Source organism: Styela clava, chromosome 2 (assembly GCF_964204865.1).
Source record: "Styela clava chromosome 2, kaStyClav1.hap1.2, whole genome shotgun sequence".
In the NCBI taxonomy this organism is placed as follows: domain Eukaryota; kingdom Metazoa; phylum Chordata; class Ascidiacea; order Stolidobranchia; family Styelidae; genus Styela; species Styela clava.
Genome location: NC_135251.1, coordinates 9,514,929 through 9,533,868, shown reverse-complemented (window position 1 = coordinate 9,533,868; position 18,940 = coordinate 9,514,929). Strand labels below are relative to the sequence as shown.

At 33.7% G+C, this 18,940-nt stretch overlaps 2 protein-coding genes across 3 annotated transcripts in view; both read left to right on the top strand.

The window, feature by feature from the left end:
• LOC120336937 (myomesin-1-like) overlaps positions 1-18,940 on the top strand; it is a 32,754-nt gene that overhangs the window by 5,595 nt on the left and 8,219 nt on the right. Inside the window, exons 7-30 of one of the 2 annotated variants that reach the window (XM_039404736.2) lie at positions 472-604; positions 1,280-1,431; positions 2,217-2,404; positions 5,620-5,736; positions 6,512-6,607; positions 7,339-7,546; positions 7,695-7,894; positions 8,356-8,436; positions 9,125-9,217; positions 9,602-9,725; positions 10,245-10,342; positions 11,036-11,121; positions 11,452-11,646; positions 12,062-12,192; positions 12,558-12,688; positions 13,356-13,506; positions 14,150-14,325; positions 14,866-14,986; positions 15,325-15,512; positions 16,006-16,110; positions 16,641-16,756; positions 17,134-17,290; positions 17,929-18,026; positions 18,415-18,589. In XM_039404736.2, the coding sequence (XP_039260670.2) occupies positions 472-604; positions 1,280-1,431; positions 2,217-2,404; positions 5,620-5,736; positions 6,512-6,607; positions 7,339-7,546; positions 7,695-7,894; positions 8,356-8,436; positions 9,125-9,217; positions 9,602-9,725; positions 10,245-10,342; positions 11,036-11,121; positions 11,452-11,646; positions 12,062-12,192; positions 12,558-12,688; positions 13,356-13,506; positions 14,150-14,325; positions 14,866-14,986; positions 15,325-15,512; positions 16,006-16,110; positions 16,641-16,756; positions 17,134-17,290; positions 17,929-18,026; positions 18,415-18,589 (3,320 nt within the window). Of the gene's footprint in view, positions 1-471; positions 605-1,279; positions 1,432-2,216; positions 2,405-5,619; positions 5,737-6,511; positions 6,608-7,338; positions 7,547-7,694; positions 7,895-8,355; positions 8,437-9,124; positions 9,218-9,601; positions 9,726-10,244; positions 10,343-11,035; positions 11,122-11,448; positions 11,647-12,061; positions 12,193-12,557; positions 12,689-13,355; positions 13,507-14,149; positions 14,326-14,865; positions 14,987-15,324; positions 15,513-16,005; positions 16,111-16,640; positions 16,757-17,133; positions 17,291-17,928; positions 18,027-18,414; positions 18,590-18,940 lie in introns of both variants that reach the window. The other variant, XM_039404735.2, reaches the window with a different exon arrangement.
• LOC144414680 (uncharacterized) lies at positions 2,793-5,473 on the top strand. Its single transcript, XM_078109701.1, has 2 exons — positions 2,793-3,385; positions 3,781-5,473. The coding sequence occupies exon 2, from the start codon at positions 3,972-3,974 to the stop codon at positions 4,308-4,310; it is 339 nt and encodes a 112-aa protein (XP_077965827.1). The 5' UTR covers positions 2,793-3,385; positions 3,781-3,971; the 3' UTR covers positions 4,311-5,473.

Sequence of the window (18,940 nt, the reverse complement as noted above, 5' to 3'; positions counted from 1 at the left end):
AACTTTTTGCGTCACACTTACTAGGCCCGCCAGTCTAGGTGGGAAATATTTTTGGCCCCTGATTCAAAAACCTTGCCCACCTCTGGTCTAGCAGAAAGCTATATTCTCGTATCCATTTTGTTTCCACGAGTTTTGCAAATTTCGACAATTACCGAAATACTATATATTGCCGTTGACTGGTTGGAAGAAATTAAATTGGCTTCATGGGTTAATAAGATCAAGTTAGTACGAGGCACGTATCGCCTCACCTATAAAGTCTAATAAACAACTTGTGTAACGACTATTCCAGAGTGAGAGTCTATAATTGAATAACTTAAAACCTGATTATATGTTTGCAAAGGAGGAGGGAGAATTACCCCAGTGAATAAAGATTCATTATTTCAATATTATTATAAAAAATTAAAGCTCTTCGAAAATAGCATTTTGTACTAAACATTAGAAAATACACCAAAAGACTCACAATATTTTCAGATACCGCTACCGAGGAATTGAACGTCCACTTGTTATCACCGACAGAGATGTCGAAGAAAGTCTGGAGCGAGGAAAACTAGACAAAGCTCCAATGTTTGATATGAAACTGAGATCACATGTAGTGTGGGAAAAGGTAATTTAAACAATGATCACTTGATATGAGAAAAAATGAAAATATAACTAAAGCATGATTTGCCCAGTAATAAAATGGCTTCAGTTAAAGACATAAAACTTGATACTCCTGAAATATTTGAACCAAGATGGCGGACACCAGAACGTAGTAGGTGTGCCAGGTTAGGGTTAGTCCATAATATTTTTCCGATTTTCCTTATTTTAGCTCTATTATGAGTTCGGGGACTAGCCCAGTGACTCCCGTAGTATTTGTACTCACAATTATGGCCTAACCATGAACTGGTACACATACTACGTTTCGGTGTCCGCCATCTTGGTTCACATGCTTCGGGAATACCCAAAACTCATTGATTCCGAGTCAAGGTTAAAATGAATAAACAAATAAATAAACAAAGATTAACAAAATAAAACATCTCATGCAGCTTCAGAAAACAATATTTATTGATATATACCTCGATTTTTATTTTTTTAACATTTCTATAATCAATTTTCATAATACTGAATATTAATATAGTTTGTATTTCATAATCAGAAGTCTATAGCCTATCCCAAATAGACATATCAATTTATTAATCCATGATGCTTCTATTTTCACATTATATTAACCATACAAGATACAAACAATATTTATTAAATTGAAAATTTTTTGATTTGAAATTTTTTTTGAACTTTTCAGATGAACGTCAAATTTACCTGCACAGTGCGTGGAAGTCCAACACCCCGAGTCACATGGTACAAAGACATGGTGCCACTCGAGCCATCGCTGTGTAGTCCAGGAAAATTTAAAATATCAAACCAGTTTGGATTACACACTCTAGAGATCTGCAGGTATCTTTTGCCTAACGTTTTCGCATTTTAATTCTTGAACTTCAGCAAGGGCGAAGTAACGAGGTATATATCAAGAATAATACATGTAAAACTCTTCAGGGTAGTAATATTTTGTGTATTTGACACCGATCGCCTTTAAAGTTTAAAGGATGAAAAATAGGAAGGAATGGTTTCCATTTTCTTTATATGATATTTCTTGAGGTGAATTATTGTTTTAAACAATACTGTGAATATGTGCCACCTTGAGCTGATGTTCAAGCAAACCGCAAGTTTAGGAACGTTGCGAACAGACTCTCATCATGTCTAGGTTTGGGCATTTTAGAATATTTTCTGATTTTAGAATCGAATCGAATATTTTATCGAATCAAATCTCGAATACTTGGAAAATATGAATTTGTATTGACTGTTTTATTATAATAGGTCCTTCAGATACATAAATCAATGAAAACACGTAATCTATCATATATAAACAGTTTGCTGTTCAGACACAGAGAGAAACATGTTTCATCAATAACACACTCGGAAGAAAAGAGTCATATATATGTCACAATTGCATTTTAAAATTATAATGTGAATAAAAAAGGGAGATTTTCCCCTCGACCCGAGGGCGAACAAAAAACCAAACAAGATGGCGGCAATTCGAAATTCTCGTCTGAACCGATACGAATAACTTACTATTCGGTTCGATTCGAAATTCCCAGACCTAGTGATGTCCATATTTTTTATTAGTTACAATTTCAAAATTAAAAAAAAATACTCATCAAATTATATTTTTCATATTTCAGAGCTTCAATCGAAGACTCTGGTACCTACCGGGTATCAATGCAAAACCGAAAAGGAGAAATCTCAAGTTATGCTACATTGGTAGTCCGACGATACGACGGAGGCAGAATCGGAGTCGTCGATTTTAAATCCGGATACAACTTGAAGAAACCGACAGATTATCCAGACGTAGAGGGGCTCAATATACCTGGTATGTTCACTTTAATTTTTTTTTGCCATTATTTCATGCAGTCATTTTTCGGCCCTCCTGAAATGGGTGTATCAATATGGAGGTAACTAATTTTGTTCGCCTCCTTTACATCATATTGTGTGAAGGGATTCACTTGGTTAACACAGAGAGTCTCCGAACTCGTAATATAATTCAAATAAGGAAAATCGAAATAAAATCAGGGACTAACCCTAACCTGGTACATACGCTAAGGGAGTACCCATTTTTGTACTCTCATTGGCTATGCCAAAACAAGAACTAGACAATCGTCATGTTTAATCCCAGATTTCAGTCTTATGGAAAAAAGAGAAAAGATAGTTTATTTACATTATAGAAAGGGAAAATATAGAAAGAGAGTTGGGGACAAATAGTTCTGTCAGTCAAAAGCTTGGAAACCACGTAAAACAGCAATGTTTAAAAACATTAAATTTGTAGATTTCAGACAGATAGATGAAATTACTAACTATCGTTGGAATAATTCGAAGGGTCATCTTAGATTCATAATGTTATCTATATCTTAGCTTATTGGATAGAATGCATGCGACGCATGCGGAAACTCATGAGATATAGAGAATGAGATATAATATAGATTATTAATAAAAGCTCCGATTTTGCGTTGAGGAAAAATATTACAATATATAGTTTTAAATATTGCAGAAGGAACGCAGATAGATAGAGAACAATATCCTTTCGGAAAAATATTTCAGAAAAGTTTTCCATTTTTTTATTCTAAAGAAAGAATTAGCTGTATTTTGATTTGAAATCTTCAAGACTGTAGTTATTGTAAAAAACTTCAACAATATTACTCGAGATTTAATGTTAGAAAATTAGGTTTTGAACAACATGGAGCAGCGTTGCGGTTACGGGATTGAGTTCTCATCATCATTTCATATTATTTTGGCATCCATCATCATCAAAATCATCACTTTCATCCCCATCTGATTCATCATCAGCTTGTTGAAGGTAATTCATATTCATTTTTGAAATTAAAATATTTTTTCTAAACTTTATTAAATATGGTTTCTAGAGAACTGAATATTTTTGCATAGATAGAAAGTAGCCGAATTCCAATATCAATATTAAAAATATAATAAATTAGAATGTCGTTGTTGCATCTCGATTCATACCAAACTGTAAAATTTGATATCGTAGGTATTTATACTCGAAATGGTTGAAAAATCTGCAATCTTGGACTTGTCAATTGAACACTATAAATTTATCATAGTTTACGTTTCCTCCACAAATATTATTGGTATTTTCATATCTAGAAATATAGGAAATTGAGACATAACAATATTTATACCAAACCGCACGCTGTAAGCTTCTAGAAATAAAATATGAATTATTTTTTTTAACAGAGAAGCGTCCTCACGCGGGAGCAATCGAAGTTAAGGAATACGACAAGCTTCCCGAGACAGACGCTCATCGTCAATTTAGATCACAACTCGAGAATTTGGATTTTGACGTCAAACAACTGATAAAAGAAGCGAAGCTAGACAAACAAATAACAAATAGCGATAAAGCTCTATCAGAATTGGCAAACAAGCCAATGACGTACACAGATGACATCACGGTTGGAGCTAAAGATATAGTCAATGACGCTATACTCGATGCTACAAAACAAGTCAGCGAGGCGACAGGCACGCTATCTTCCTCCGGGGATAGAAAAGATGACACCACCGATGACGTCATCAAAAGTTATAGTAGCGAGGTTAGCTTGGACGACCCTAGCGGAAGAAAAAAAAGCGGAACATTTAAAGTCGCTATAGAAGTTAATGTGACGAATGAGAAAAGGCGGGGTAGTCTGGAAACATTTGAAAAAACTCTGGCAAAGGAGAAAATAAAAGATGCAGAACAAAAATCTGAAACAGCTGAAAAATCGGAGTGAAAAATATGGAAATTAACAATTGGGGTTCTGAAAACAGTAATTGAAAACATATTATCACAGACAGAAATAAGGAATAAATTTTGACATTTGTGAGATTTGATCGCAAATATTTTTATAAAGAAGTAATTTTATTTTTTGATACCAGCAACATGCTGTAAAAATCCTAATTAAAAAATGTTGAATAAAAAAACTTAAAATTTGAAATTTAGGAAATTGATGATATTTTTGCATCCAAATCTTAGTTTTCGGCTCTTAATTTTCTATTGAAATTTTGCATTTAAAAATATATTATACTACATAAACACAGTAAACAACGAACACTTTTATAGTATATTTACCGGTAATCCTGCCTTAGGTAAAAAAAAATTTGACGAAACTTAGCATAACCAAAAGATCCTCTTAACCCGAAATAATCCTTATTCTGGAGTTATATTAATAGAAATGATCACGCGGTGTAATTATAATACCTTCTTTGAAACACTGAAATGCCGTCCTGGGTTAACATTATGCTCAAATGCAGTTTTAGTAATACTTAATACAAAATGTCTTTTTCAAAGGGCAAAAATACTATCTGTAAACAATTGATTTTAAGCCCATATGAGGTTGGTAAACAGTTCAAGAAAAGGCTTCTTGTCACACCGGCCACAAGTATTTGAGTATAAACATATTACTTAGTATTAGTGTATCTTAATGTTTTATTGCTTATTGTCCTGATCGATGCATCTGGTGAGGCACTAACGGTCGCACACATTCATTGGGCAGGATATTTTTCTGATGTTTCTAATTTCCCTTGCTCGATTCTATATTGAATGTTGTTTTGTTTCTTTGGTAAAAATTAACCTGTGTGTTTTATCGGAAGGGACTTAGTCAGTCAGGTAGAAAGTCAGTCAGGAAAGATAACTATGTAAATAGACTAGGTGGTAAATTAAGATAAAAAAAAATGGCTTGGTCAAAGAAGAAGTACGGGTGTCCATGAGGTCTCTTTACAATTTTTATTTTGGTATGAAGTCAGTTCTCAATATATCTTAACCAGGTTTGTTGTTTTTAATAAGTATTTGTTTAAGTATTTTTTCTTCATTTATTACATTTGTGAGGGCCAAAACAATATGTGGTATCGACAAATTCCTTTTGCAATTTAAAAAACTTTATGGACACCCTATATCCTATGGCATATACATCCACAGTGCCGCCATGGGAAATAAATATATTACAGCCCTTTGAGCTCTCTATCTGCCCGGAATCTATGTTCCGGGTATGTACGCCTCATCTGCTTGCTTCAAATATAATGCGTGCGTATAATAAATCTCAGGTTACCCCCGATTCGTTGTTCCACTGTACGGGAAGACAGTGCAAGAACGTGAAGCAATGATCATTACTTGTGAAGTTGACGGATCTCCCGACCCAGAAGTATTTTGGACTCTGAATGGTAAGTGCTGATATCGAAACACGTTAAATCCTAGAATTTCAAAATTTTAAAGTTATGTCACAATTTTTGCTACTCCCGTAGTATGTGAACCGAAATGGCGGACACCGGAACGTAGTATATGTACCAGGTTAGGGTTAGACCAAAATTTTAGGTACTAATACTACAGGAGTCACTTGGCTAGTCCCCAAAATCGTAATAGAACTAAAATAAGGAAAATTGGAATAGAATTATGGCCTAGCCCCAACCTGGCACACATACTATTTTCCGGTGTCCGCCATCTTGGTGCACATACTACGGGAGCGCCCAACTTTTATCTTAGTCAAAAAAGAAAATTATCTTCTTGGCTCACTAAATTCCGTTTTTAAATCAAACAATTCATTTAGAGTCAAAAATTCAGGGCTGTATATTCTGGTTCCATTACATTTGAACTCATGTACATTTGAACCCATGACAATTGCACCTGTATACTATTGCACCTATGGGAATATTTTTGTTTCACGGATATTTTAACCCATACTAACCCTAACCCATGGTTTTGGCACCCTATAGCCTATTGACCGATATTCTCGTTTCAGCCACTTGCCACATTTCTGTATCTATCTTTATTCCGATTCGGTTCTAACTACCCATTAAGTACCATGTTCCACACAGGTTTTTAGGCATACAGTTGGATTTCAAAATTTCACTTACATTCCATGAGCTCAACAAAATGATTGCAATATATGTGGGTGTGATATATTGGGCACATAAATGAAACAACTCGTTTTATTTAAAGGAAGAACTATTGAAGAAACTTCGTCACATATTCAGTCCTCATTTGATGGAAAACAAGCAACATTAACGATATTAAAAGTTCACACTGACGACGAAGGTATAACAGTTGTCGATATTTTGTTGTCTCCTATTTTTCGTGTTGCATGGCGAGTTCAAGATCTAAGGCTAAAGTTTATCTCTATCCAATAAATTGTGCGGATGATGGCAAACTGATATATGGGAAGTAATAAGTAAAATCCATAAGTCTTGCCAATCTAAACAATTCCACTAAAGCTACGAATTTTTTTTATCGATTGCGCATAAAGTTTTGGGTGGTTATTACTTATCGATCTTAAGATCGGTAGATATGTTGATAGGTATTTGTCTGTCTGTTTGTCTGTTAGATGAACGCGATATCTCACGAAGGCGAGGTTGAATCTGCTCCAAATTTTGCATGTGCATTTATCATATCTCTGACCAGAAGCCTATTAATGGATGAATTATGTCGTATAATTAGCGAGTTATCATTTAATTAGTGATATAGAGTCATAAATCGAAACTGCAGTTTCGATCGATAAGTTTTCAGTCTCCGACCGATATTCTCGTGTTTGTTGTTCAACAAATGTTGTTTTTAAAGAATAACAATCTGAGTCATTGTTGATTGTCTGAATTTTGAGCTAAATAATTTTAAAAACAGTTTCTAAATTAGTCAATAAAAACATGCTAACTGACAGCCTGCAAGTAAAAATTCATTCTTTTACTTTACTTTTTACAGAATGTATAATTTAACATTGACATTATTCTCTTTATTATGCTATTTCTCAATTGAAAAATTATACATTCATACAGGAGAATATTGCTGTCGCGCTTTCAATTCGAGTGGTGCAGCCACTTCACGATGTTACGTTAGAGTTCAGGGTTCGGATGCCCCGCCTTCAGCGCCATCATGTGTCGAGATATCGGAAGCAACCCGTGATTACGTCATGTTGTCATGGAAAGGCCCTGGTTACGTAGGACATTTTGGTGGAGCACCAATTGAAGGATACATAATAGAAACGTAAGTATTGTACAGGCATATAATGAACATATAAGAACTTGCCTGAAATGATAGCAATTGTATGTACAATGCAGAAAAAAACACAGGGCGAAGCGCTACTTTTGTTTAGTTACAATAAATTATAAATCTCATCATTTTTGCTATACAGAGCTGAAGCAGGATCTAGTATTTGGAAACCGTGGAATAAGACACCAGTAAGACTTACAAAGACACCAATAACTGGCTTAGGAGAAGGGAGAGTGTATTTCCTCCGTGTCCGAGCCGTCACTAGATGGGGTACCAGTGCAGCGTCTCTACCTTCTGCCGCGGTTGCTATTAGAGATGCCGGATCCCCAAGATTACAACAAGGTAAACATGAGAATTGATAGCAAGATATCAGAATTATTATTTGTTTTTTACTGACGAGATGCCTAGATTATTGAAGGAAAATATGCTCAAAGCATAGTCATATGAACAGGTGAACTCTTTACAAAATTTCGAGCAACCAATGATGTGCCAAGAACTATTGACGTTACAAAGAATAATCACGTTGAAATACGCATTGGTAAATACCAACTGACCCAAACTGGATGCAATTTAGGTCAAAATGTTACTGAACGAGCTATTAGAAAACGGGTATCTCATAACCTTAGTTTTTTTAAAATCACTCTTGACAAAAAACTTCATGCTTGTCTCCCAGTAAATGGTCGAGATTTTCAAGCGTTGCCCACTTTCGATAATTGACGGTGTAAGCAGCATATCATTACTGTATGAATGAGAGTATTACAGAACAGAATAAACTCATCTTAACGAGAATTATTTTTATTAAGAATTTGAAGATCCTTCTAGTCTTCTTCCTCCCGAAACAGACGAAATATCAGTAGAAGAAGAGGACGGAAATGAGTTGCCAGGTATGTGTACAATAGGATTCTGAATCGAATTTGTTATTACCTAACACGGATGATGTTACTATACTATACCAGTTAGTAGTTACTTTATTCTATTGAAAAAATAAGTATTATGTTATGACTTGACTTCAATTTTACGTGAAAACAAGAAATCGTGGAACCGCAGCATCGGCAAATCGATAAATCTGATCAGTGATGCCTTGAAGATGTCAGTGGTGTTGTGTTATTGGTGTAGTGTAAATTCCACTAAAATGATTTCCCTTCAGTTGTGCAAATTTTTTAGTCATTTTATGACAAAATTTCTAAAATTAATGGAAACTTTTATAATTTGCCCATATTCAATTAATAACACTTTGTTAATCAACTCATAACCGGGTGCCTAAATAACAACCGCTAAAGCTTTGAACAACTGATACACCTGTCTTTTTTTGAAGTTTAAAATTTGATTTATTGTCAAAAACGGAAGTTTCATGTCTTTGATTCCTTCAAAGCTATTTATACATTATTATATATATATAGAGTTTTGAACAACTGATTGTCTTTTTTTGAAATTTAAAATTTGATTTATTGTCAAAAACGGAGGTTTCATGTCTTTGGTTATCTCAAAGCTATTTATACATTCTTATTCATAAATTAATATTTTCTGATATTGAAGCAACTGCCGATGTTTATATCAAATTTTATTATTCAGGAATCCCAACCAAAATTACAGCTACTTTATCTCCTGTCGGAGACGTCGTAAATATCGGATGGGCAGCGCCTGAGTGTGGTGAAGAATGCGATGGTAAGAGTCGTTTTATTCTTAGAAAATATGAATATTTATTAAAACAAGAGTTATAAAAATGATCATGCTGCTTGGATTTCGCAAATTGGAATACAATGAAAATAAAAGTATTCAGCAAATCTTGATAATATAGCTAGAACTTCTGTTCAAGGCTTACATGCATGAAAAACACATGCTGTCTCTCATTAATAATATCGGGTGTAGTGATTTAATGACGATTTTATCCCGATATTCACGATTAGACCTTTCTGAATTTGTCTCTATAGTTATTGCTATTCTTTTAATTAAAGAATAATGGCTAATCAATCAATGATTGTCCCCAAGTTTCCCCAATTTCCAATAAATATAGTAAAGCTTTTTTCGTTAATTTCAATTTTTTTTTAGTCGAAGGATACCTGATTGAATGCTGCGAGTCAGAGGGTGAGGAATGGAAAACTGTGACTAGCCAACCATTGCAAACCACTGACCCATATCCGGTAACAGGGCTTGCTCCAGGAAAAAGTTACAAGTGAGTTGAAGTCATCTAAACTCACCATCTTGCACAAAATTGAACTTTAGTAAAATGATTTTTATTCATTCTGAACCTACATTTCCCAGTTGAGGAAAAATTCTTCCTCTAGAAATAAATTTGTGGTGTTATTTAAAAAGAAGGGAGAACTTTGCTCAGTTATTAGTGCAGTATTACTGATCTTCTTTAGTTTTTCATTATTTCAATATTACATATTTATGTACATATATCCTACCTAAACTGTGTAAAAACACTACCTATTAAAATCCTACAAAGATTGAACAAATAAGTCGTCCTTGTGCACAGTAAGGAAGCAATAAAGAGTCCCATAATAGAAAAAGGGGAACGAAAAGATTGAGAACCACTGCTCCAGAATCCCACGAAATACCATAAAAAAGTACAATAAATTTCTTTAAAATCACGATCTGAAATTTGTTAATATTTGCTTCACTTTAGTTTTAATTTACTATGATTCTTTTAGTCCATATCACCAATAATGTTTATTTCTTTTCACTTTAGATTCCGAGTATTTTCCGTAAATTCTGTCGGATGTAGCGAGCCAAGCGAATGCTCAACTGTCGTTGAAATTGCAACTCCGTCCCAAGAGTCATCACCAGGTTAGCATATGTTTCAGATTGAAATTGTTGAATATGAATTGATTTTATGATTCACATTTGTGTGTATATTTTTGACTAATATGACATTTGACATTGACATTAATTAAGAAAAAAATCAAAAATTTGTTGTTCATCGTCGTTACCTGCGACTGGTGTTGCTTAGCACACTCTATATTTTGGCGTTCCACAGTGCTCAGTTCTTTGGCCCATCATGTTTTTAATAGTTACTATTGAACTTACTGCACCGGTATCTTGAGTGTCCTTACCATTTATTTGTTCACCTAACACATGCTCCGTTTTACCTGTCTTAATCTAATGCGAAGGCAAAGTAGCGCTAATTTCAAAAACTTTGCCCGATTTAATGGTAATAATAACTGTTAGTTTCAATAAATTTGTTTCAGTAAACTACAGACACAATAAGATCTATCAATAAACAAAGAAAGAGAAATTTTTATTTGATATCAATATAAAATCTGGCGAAATTGTTTGAAAATTCTATATATCAAAGACGTTTTTGCATGTCAATTGCACGTCTATGGCAATTTTGTTTACTAATAGTCTGCAATTCTGAGACTGTTGGTTATTTAATACTCTGTACATATAGAGTCTATAGATAGACCATACTTAGATGCTCAATGATACAGTAAATTCTGAATCACTTAGTGATACTCTCACTTATTATTTTCACCACAGAACCATGTGTTGCTGATATTGAAGACATTAAAAAACCAACCGAGGATTGCAGAGATTCTTGTGAAAATGCCGAACAATGTAGTAGTGTAAGAATTAATTTAGATTCATCAAAATGTTTTTCTTTACTCCTCCATCCAATTTGACGAATTTATATAATAAAACACTTTGGTATACAACATCGATCCACTTTTGCTTGTAATGTCAAGAACTTAAAAATGCTATGCATCATTTTTGTGTCTCTTTTAGTACTTGATACCAAATTTTATTGAACGCATGTTTGTTTGGTTAGTTATTTGTACGTGCAAATGCTACCCCGATTTGTAAAAATCATTACATGACATTTGTCTATTCTCACAAGAATAAATAAAAATTTGGGCTCTTCCCTCAGTTGACTTTCGACTTTTTGCTCTAAGAGGTCGCAAGAAGAAATAGGAGCCTGCGATGCAATGCCAAATGATGATGGCAAAACTGATGCCAAACAGCAGAGCGATGTTGAGAACAGTACAGACATTATCAAAGAAAAAGAAGGGGCTGATACTGTGGTGAAGCCAAAGAGCGCTGTGGTTAGAAGTAAACTTCCAAGTGCTCCAGTGGATGTCAAAGGATTAACTGTAAATGCCATTTTCTTTCCATCATATTTTTACCTAAATTATGAAATACTCGTTGTAGTTCGCATTTAACTTCAGCTACCCCAGCTTTATTTCGGTTAGTTGTCTCAGTATAGTTTACTTTGATGACATTTAGTAATTATATTAATTTGCTTGTCGAATTATCGAATTTGATCAAATATTATTAATTTCGAGTTCGAGAGAGGTTTTAGCGTAACAGCGTAGTTCTTGTAAAATAACACACATTTTTTTTTAACCTGAACCCATATCTACTTCACAGAATTACAAGAGCACAATTTGACCATATGCAAAACCATGCTGTTTAATTGCAACAAATGATTACATAATTTAAAAAAAAAAGAGTATAAAGAACGTTGTATATGGAAGTATAAACTAATATAAACTTTCAACTTCATAGGCAACCCGAGAATACATCACTGTTGGTTGGACCCCACCATTCAAAACAGCAGGAGAAGATCCGATGTATTACATTGAAATGAAGATGGTTGGATCTGAGGGATGGAAGATTTGTAATCAATCACCAATCACGTAGGCCATTTTTTATATTGGTATCTTGTGAGCGTCATTTCATTGTTTGTAAGTCTTTCATCTATTTATCTCTCCTTGGATCCAGCACGTTTTCATTCAATCCGAGAGTCTATATTAATATATGTATATTACTTGGATATGATCAAATACTTATTAGGTTTGCTACTATCATTAAACTTGCTACACATTGAAGGTCATTTTATTTTGCCAGTATTACGTTTGCTTTTATATATATTTATAGTTTATACAGTTCATACATTAAAGTATTGAACGGGAGTTACTAGAGCATCTGGAATATTTTAAAGCTTTTGTTTCATTTAAAAGTGTCCTGTTGAGTCAATCGTAATGTCGAACTTCTATTACAGTCTGACACATTATCCAGTATCAGGCGTGGAAAGCGACCAATCTTACGTATTCCGAGTGCGAGCTGTCACTTCAAGAGGAACAAGTCAGTTCTCAGAAGAAAGTGAACCAATCATAGCAACTGATGGAATAAGTAAGTTTTGATTCATCATTGCTTTTCTATAACAATATTTCCAGTCATTTCAGCTTTTTAATAATATTTGACATAGATGCGATTGCCTAACAATATTGATATTACATGTTATGTATTTTGGGAACAAACACTATATGTCCATCATCGAAGCAAGTATGCTTTATTCTGAGATTAAATTAAGTTCTAATATCGAAGTGCTTCATAATATTTTAATCGTTATTTCTTTAATGGCTATAGATCCTTGTCCTGAGCAAACATATCAAATATCTCACAAATATACTGTGACGCGAAACAAATCTCTGCATGGGATGGTTCGTTTTTTGCCAAAATATAAGTTAGCTCTGTTCAACAAGATCTGCTTATTATTTGCTGACATTTACACGTTCAAATGATTCAATCTTTCATCGAAAGGCAACAGCATTCTTAAAACTTTTTCGGCAACAATTCCGTATTTGTTTCAGAGGAAAATTCGTGATACTAAAACCCTGCAAATATGACATATATCAAATGTCATCACTATGCACAACAGAAGAACGTTAAATAAAATATTGCCTAGGAGAGATTATAACTGAAAGAGTTGTATAGAATATTTATATTGTAGGATGATATCCAATTACGAAACTTCTAATTTATTTTAAAGTTTTAATTCGTTCAACTTTTTTTTCAGAGCCACCAAATTGGTGGGGCGGAGTTCAGGGACTAATCAGAGTTGCAGATGAGAAAGGAAGACCATGCGTCACTAAAAATTCCGTTAAAATATGCTGGGATCCTCCAACTACTGATGGTGGTTCGTCCGTTACCGGATACTTTTTAGAATAGTAAGTTACTACAAGAATCTAGTAATAATCTTCTATATAGATTTCTGAATTATGATATTGTTAATAAAAGTCCTGGTAAATTGGAAACGAAATTGACAAAAACGACTGTTAGTTTCATCAGATTGCCTATACATGCTTTACACTTTTTCATATTCATGTATGTTTTGCCTTTTTAATTGCTATTGTTGTATTCATTTCTGTTCTGTTCTGAAACCAGTATTGGTTTTCCGGTCTTCCCTTAATATAAAATGTCATTCTTTTATTTTTTTTTTATTTCTTGAATGTATAATGTGTATTTTCGGTATGGCGAAAATCGAATACTAGTACAATTTAGTAACCAACGCGCATACAAATTCATAATGATAAAGCTTCAAAATGATGCATATTCGAAAATAGACAAGGGTGAGCCAAGGCCTCGAGATTTTATTTTAGAATGCATTGCCCGTAAGTTATGTTCTCTCTAGAATATGTTTCGAAAAACCGAGGTTCTGTTTTTATTTACTGAGCCACCCTATAAGACGATCTTTTTTGCATACGGCAATTCTAAATTTCCCCTATTTTTCAATCAATGCATATGTATGCTCGTATCCATGCTCAGAAGTATCTTACAGCTACAAACTCTAATCATTTTTACATTTTCCAGTCGTCCTGCCGGTGGCAAATTCCGTCCTGTAAACAACAAGCCTTTGAATCAGAGGCATTTTACTGTGGATGGATTGAACACTGGAGAAGAATTCGAGTTCAGAGTTAGGGCTTGCAATATTGCTGGAAGCGGTGATTGGAAAATGCTTCCAGGACGTGTATTGGTGAAAGATCCAGGTGATTCATTATGAGAATTCCGTTCATGATCAACTTCAAAATAAAATTTAGAGAAAGGTTTTTCGATAAGTCCCAGTACGACTTCGTAAAATAAATTTAGAAAGATCCGCAAACTATATGAGTACATTCTAATTAACTGTCCTTTTAGAACATCTATTTCATTAGGAAGTAGTGTGTTATAATATTAGACCATAATATGGCTTGGTTTACGGAAGCATTTAGTACTTCACAACAGGACCAGGACAGTACCAGCAAAAATGCATGGAGTATACTAATATGGACAAATATAAGATGTACAACTTAATGCGATCAAATAGTCTTGCAATCATCACAAGTGCAGTCAAGATTTACATAATTCAATATAATAGGTTATCATTATACTATTTGTTAAAACTTTAGATTTATTAAATGTAAATGTTTGTTACTTGTCGAACATCATTAGTTGCCTGTAACTTCCATCACCATGAACTTTTTCTTTCTCCTTTGTGACTATGTTTGTTTGAGTACAGAAACACTGACTAAAATTTAATATCTACACAGAGCCTCCCACTTATCCTAGCAATCTCCTCATAACGGCGATGGACGTGGAATCAGTTTCGTTGAAATGGAAAGCACCACAATGCAAGGGCGACGCAGAAATGATTGGATATGTCGTTGAAAGGTAAATTACCGGTTACTTAGCCGCTTTTTTTGAAGTCGAGAACATAGTATTTCGCAGCAGATTGTATTTTTATAGTTCAAAACTCGTGTAAAATAGTGATGTGTCGCAATTCCGAAGCGTAATAGTACAAATTAGCTCCTTAATTGTCAGTAACTGATTAGGTAATGGCTCATAAAAACAAAGTCACAGACAAGAATGATTCAAACCAGGGTTTTAATTTATGTATTTAACCTGTATCATACATTTTGTAAACCTAGTTGAATTAAGTTAACCAATTAGGGTATGACCAATTTAAAAAGAAGAAAATTACAAATTGTGATCAACATGCTTATGAACAGATGCAAAGAAGGAAGCGAAATCTGGATCCCTTGTAATAAAATGCCGGAGGAAATCAGAGATGAAAAGTACAAAGTAGATGGATTAGTCACAGGACAAACTTATTTCTTCCGCGTGAGCGCTGTAAACAAAGTTGGAACCGGAAAACCATCGCTTATGTCGTGCTTCGTAACTCCTGGAGAAGACTGGGGTAGGTTACCTCTAATATAATAGAGCTGTGCAGATGTGGTACTTCCAGTACTACATTTATAGATACTCCTGAAATATTTCTTGAAATTCGTTCCAGAATAAAATGTTCACAACATCACATTATCTTATTATCCCCCTAGTCAGACTGACTTTACCTATTTATCTTCCTATGCCAGTAGGCCTACAGTTGGTTACCTATAAATGCTATTGCATTTAAAGTATTACACTTGACAAACAAATTTTTTGGGTTCTAATTTATAATCTTCGATTAAATGAAAAACGTTAATATTCGTCTGACTCTTCCTTATGATTCACAGGAATCGAATATTAGATAAATTTTCTATGTTTGATTTTAATCCAAGACTATTCTAGTGAGAAAGCTTTGATAGTTTATACCAGTTTTTATCATTTTAAATATTTGGAAATTATTTCAAATTTGATGTTGAACTTTATTTTGCCTTATCTGTTTGAATTCAATTTTGTAACTGTTACAGAATTAGTTGTTGTTCGTCAAAATGCAATGTTAGAAATGAGACGGAAAAAGCAGGAAGAAGAATTGGCGAAGAAACGTGCATTGGAGGAAGAAGAAAGACGACAAGGTAAATAAAGTTCTTCTCATTACACGAACCCTAGTAGCACTTATAAATATAGGTATTATGATCAAGCTCGTTTCAAATCCTATTCTGTTGATTTCAAAAACGCGTTGTCGACCAATGACGCGCGAATATACGTGAGTGTCAGAAACTGCAAGTCTATTTCCTTGTTATAAATAAGGCTTATAAAACATTTCTTAGAAAAACTTGTCATTCATCACGCTGTTGATATGCTATTTGTTGCCATTAAGAATCTGTAATAGCGGCTGCATCTTGTTCCACTGAATATGTTAGTGCAATGCTGATGTATTGCAACGAAACACTTTGTACTAAACGTAATAATATATATCCCACTACCTCCTATTCCGTTCATTCATTCATTAATTATCTTTCGAATACCGCATATGAGAATATTCATGGCCTAGCTCTATCAACGCGATAGTCTAACTGTGTTCTTGTTCGCCTTGTGTGATTTGTACATAAATAGAAAAAATAGTCACGTTGTTTATAATTTAAGACAATCTCCTATTATTCAGCGTTTGTAAGCGGCATTGAAGAAAACAAAGTTGACTCCGGGACAAGAGCATTCTTTGAATGCATCGTCAAAGATCCGCATACACAAGTAAAATGGTGCCTTGGAAATAACAAAGAGGTAATCAATGTTATTGAGATTCGTATACAGATATTTAGCTTTGTCGTACGAGAAGCATTATACGACTATTATATGAGAAAATAAATAGAAAAAATGCAAGTGCTTTGTTTTTGTGGGATCAATATTCGTGTCATTCATTCAGCGACAATATTGTTGTTGAGTTCCGGTAATGGTGACGTAGTAATAAACATAGCCTATAAACAATATAAAGAATAAAATAAAACTTTATTTTCTGTAACTGTTTCAAGAAAAATCTTATAAATAGATTAACCCAATACGTCACTTTCGAAAAAGCGATTAAAAAGTTCATCAGACATAATAAAATTACAATTTCTGATTTTTAAAATTTATATTACAAATTTCATTTTTAAACCCAGGTAATCGTTGAACCAGAAGGAAAATATGACATAGTTCACGTCGGAATCAAACGATCTTTGGCGATAAATAATTGTCAGATATCTGACATACAACTTGTGCACTGTGTTGCTTTGTATAATGACTGCGCTACATCTGCTTATTGTATCGTTGATGGAAGTAAGTGAATTATCACAAGGTTGAATGTTTTCTTGCATGCACTAGTTTATTTTAAATACACATAAATATATTATTTTATATGGAAATTCTTGTTCCTTGAAATAGTAGAGCTTAATGTTTTTTTTATGCTGCTTTTAATACTTTCATGACTACGAATAAGCGGTCACTGATATAGGCACGGAGGTACCTTTGTCAATGATCCTAAATCTTTCCTGTTACCCAATTTCCTATTACACCCGTTATATGCGAGGTATCGGGTACAAGGCTCAACTTCAGATCTTCAACTCAAACTTATTTGCACCCAACACTCTAATTACGAAGCCATTTTGTAATAGGTATAATTTGAACAAATATTGGCGTTGGAATTGAAAAACTTATTTATATGAATAGTTAACTAGAATGTATTTATAAACAAACCTACAGTGAATGCTATTGATTACTGTTTTCATTAACAAATGACATTCTGAACTAATTTTCATCAATATGTAGCGGGGTGTGCGAGCTTTGCTGGTTTTATTTGAAATTTAAAAAAATTCAAATTATTTATAACCAATAAATTATTGTGTCTGTATTCTTTATCAAACTATTTTGTTCGAGTCCTTGCACAAACTTTTTTGTAATGAAGATACATTTTGCAGTGGTTCCGGTTGTCTTTGTTGAATGTCCGGAAGATATTTACATCAATAGAGGAGAAACTGCTTCTTTCTCGTGCACACTAACACGAGATGACGCCAAGGTGAGTGGGATATTGCTGAATTCAAAAATTATTTGGTTGTTGTCATTTCTGTAAGGAAAAAAGTGTGCACGTAGTAAAGATGATTAGTATTGATTTGAATATTGTTGTCATTTTTGTGAGGAAAAAGTGTGCACGTAGAAAAGATGATTAGTATTGATTTAAATACCTGACTGTTAATATCAAAAGTGTTAGATCTTATTAAAATAAAATTACTATCGAACTGTTTGATCAAATAATTACAATCATACGTTTAGATAAAAGCAGATAGATTTTTTTGTAACGTCCAATAGCTAAATCCAGCACACTGATATCGAAGACAGTATGTGATTATAAATTTACCTAGTTTTGGTTCAAAGTAGTTCTTGACTACATTGAATTCATCATTTAGGTGACGTGGTCGAAGAACGGTGTGGAAATTTCTGAATCAGATGAAAGATACGAAATAATAAGCGATGGAAACAAGAGAAATCTTGTTCTGAAGAATTGTGCTGTAAATGACGTTGCATCCTACACAGTTGCAGGATTTGGTGGTAGTTTCACCGCCCATTTGGTTGTTGACGGAGGTTTGTTCTTTCTTGAGCATTAACATTTGGTAAATTCAAGTCAAGTTTATTTTTCCAACCAATGAAAATATATATCAAACACAAATAACGAGAAAATGACAATTACACAGTTTTATCGGGATAAGGTGAGTCTCGGCTGGTTATCGAGCAGATACACCAAAGGTTTTAATACCGAATTGAAAAAATAACAATTTGCAGTATTGAAACTACTGTTATTAACATTGACAATCTATATCTTTAATTTCTATCGTTTTGGGGAATTGGCCTAGTCATTTGAGCCACATTTCTTTTATATATGTTAAATATATATCATCATTTTAATTACTAATCTTATTTGTATTTATTTTCGAC

Excerpts from the sequence above, each read along its gene's own strand:
- LOC144414680 (XM_078109701.1), top strand. The coding sequence starts at position 3,972 with ATGACGTACACAGATGACATCACGGTTGGAGCTAAAGATATAGTCAAT.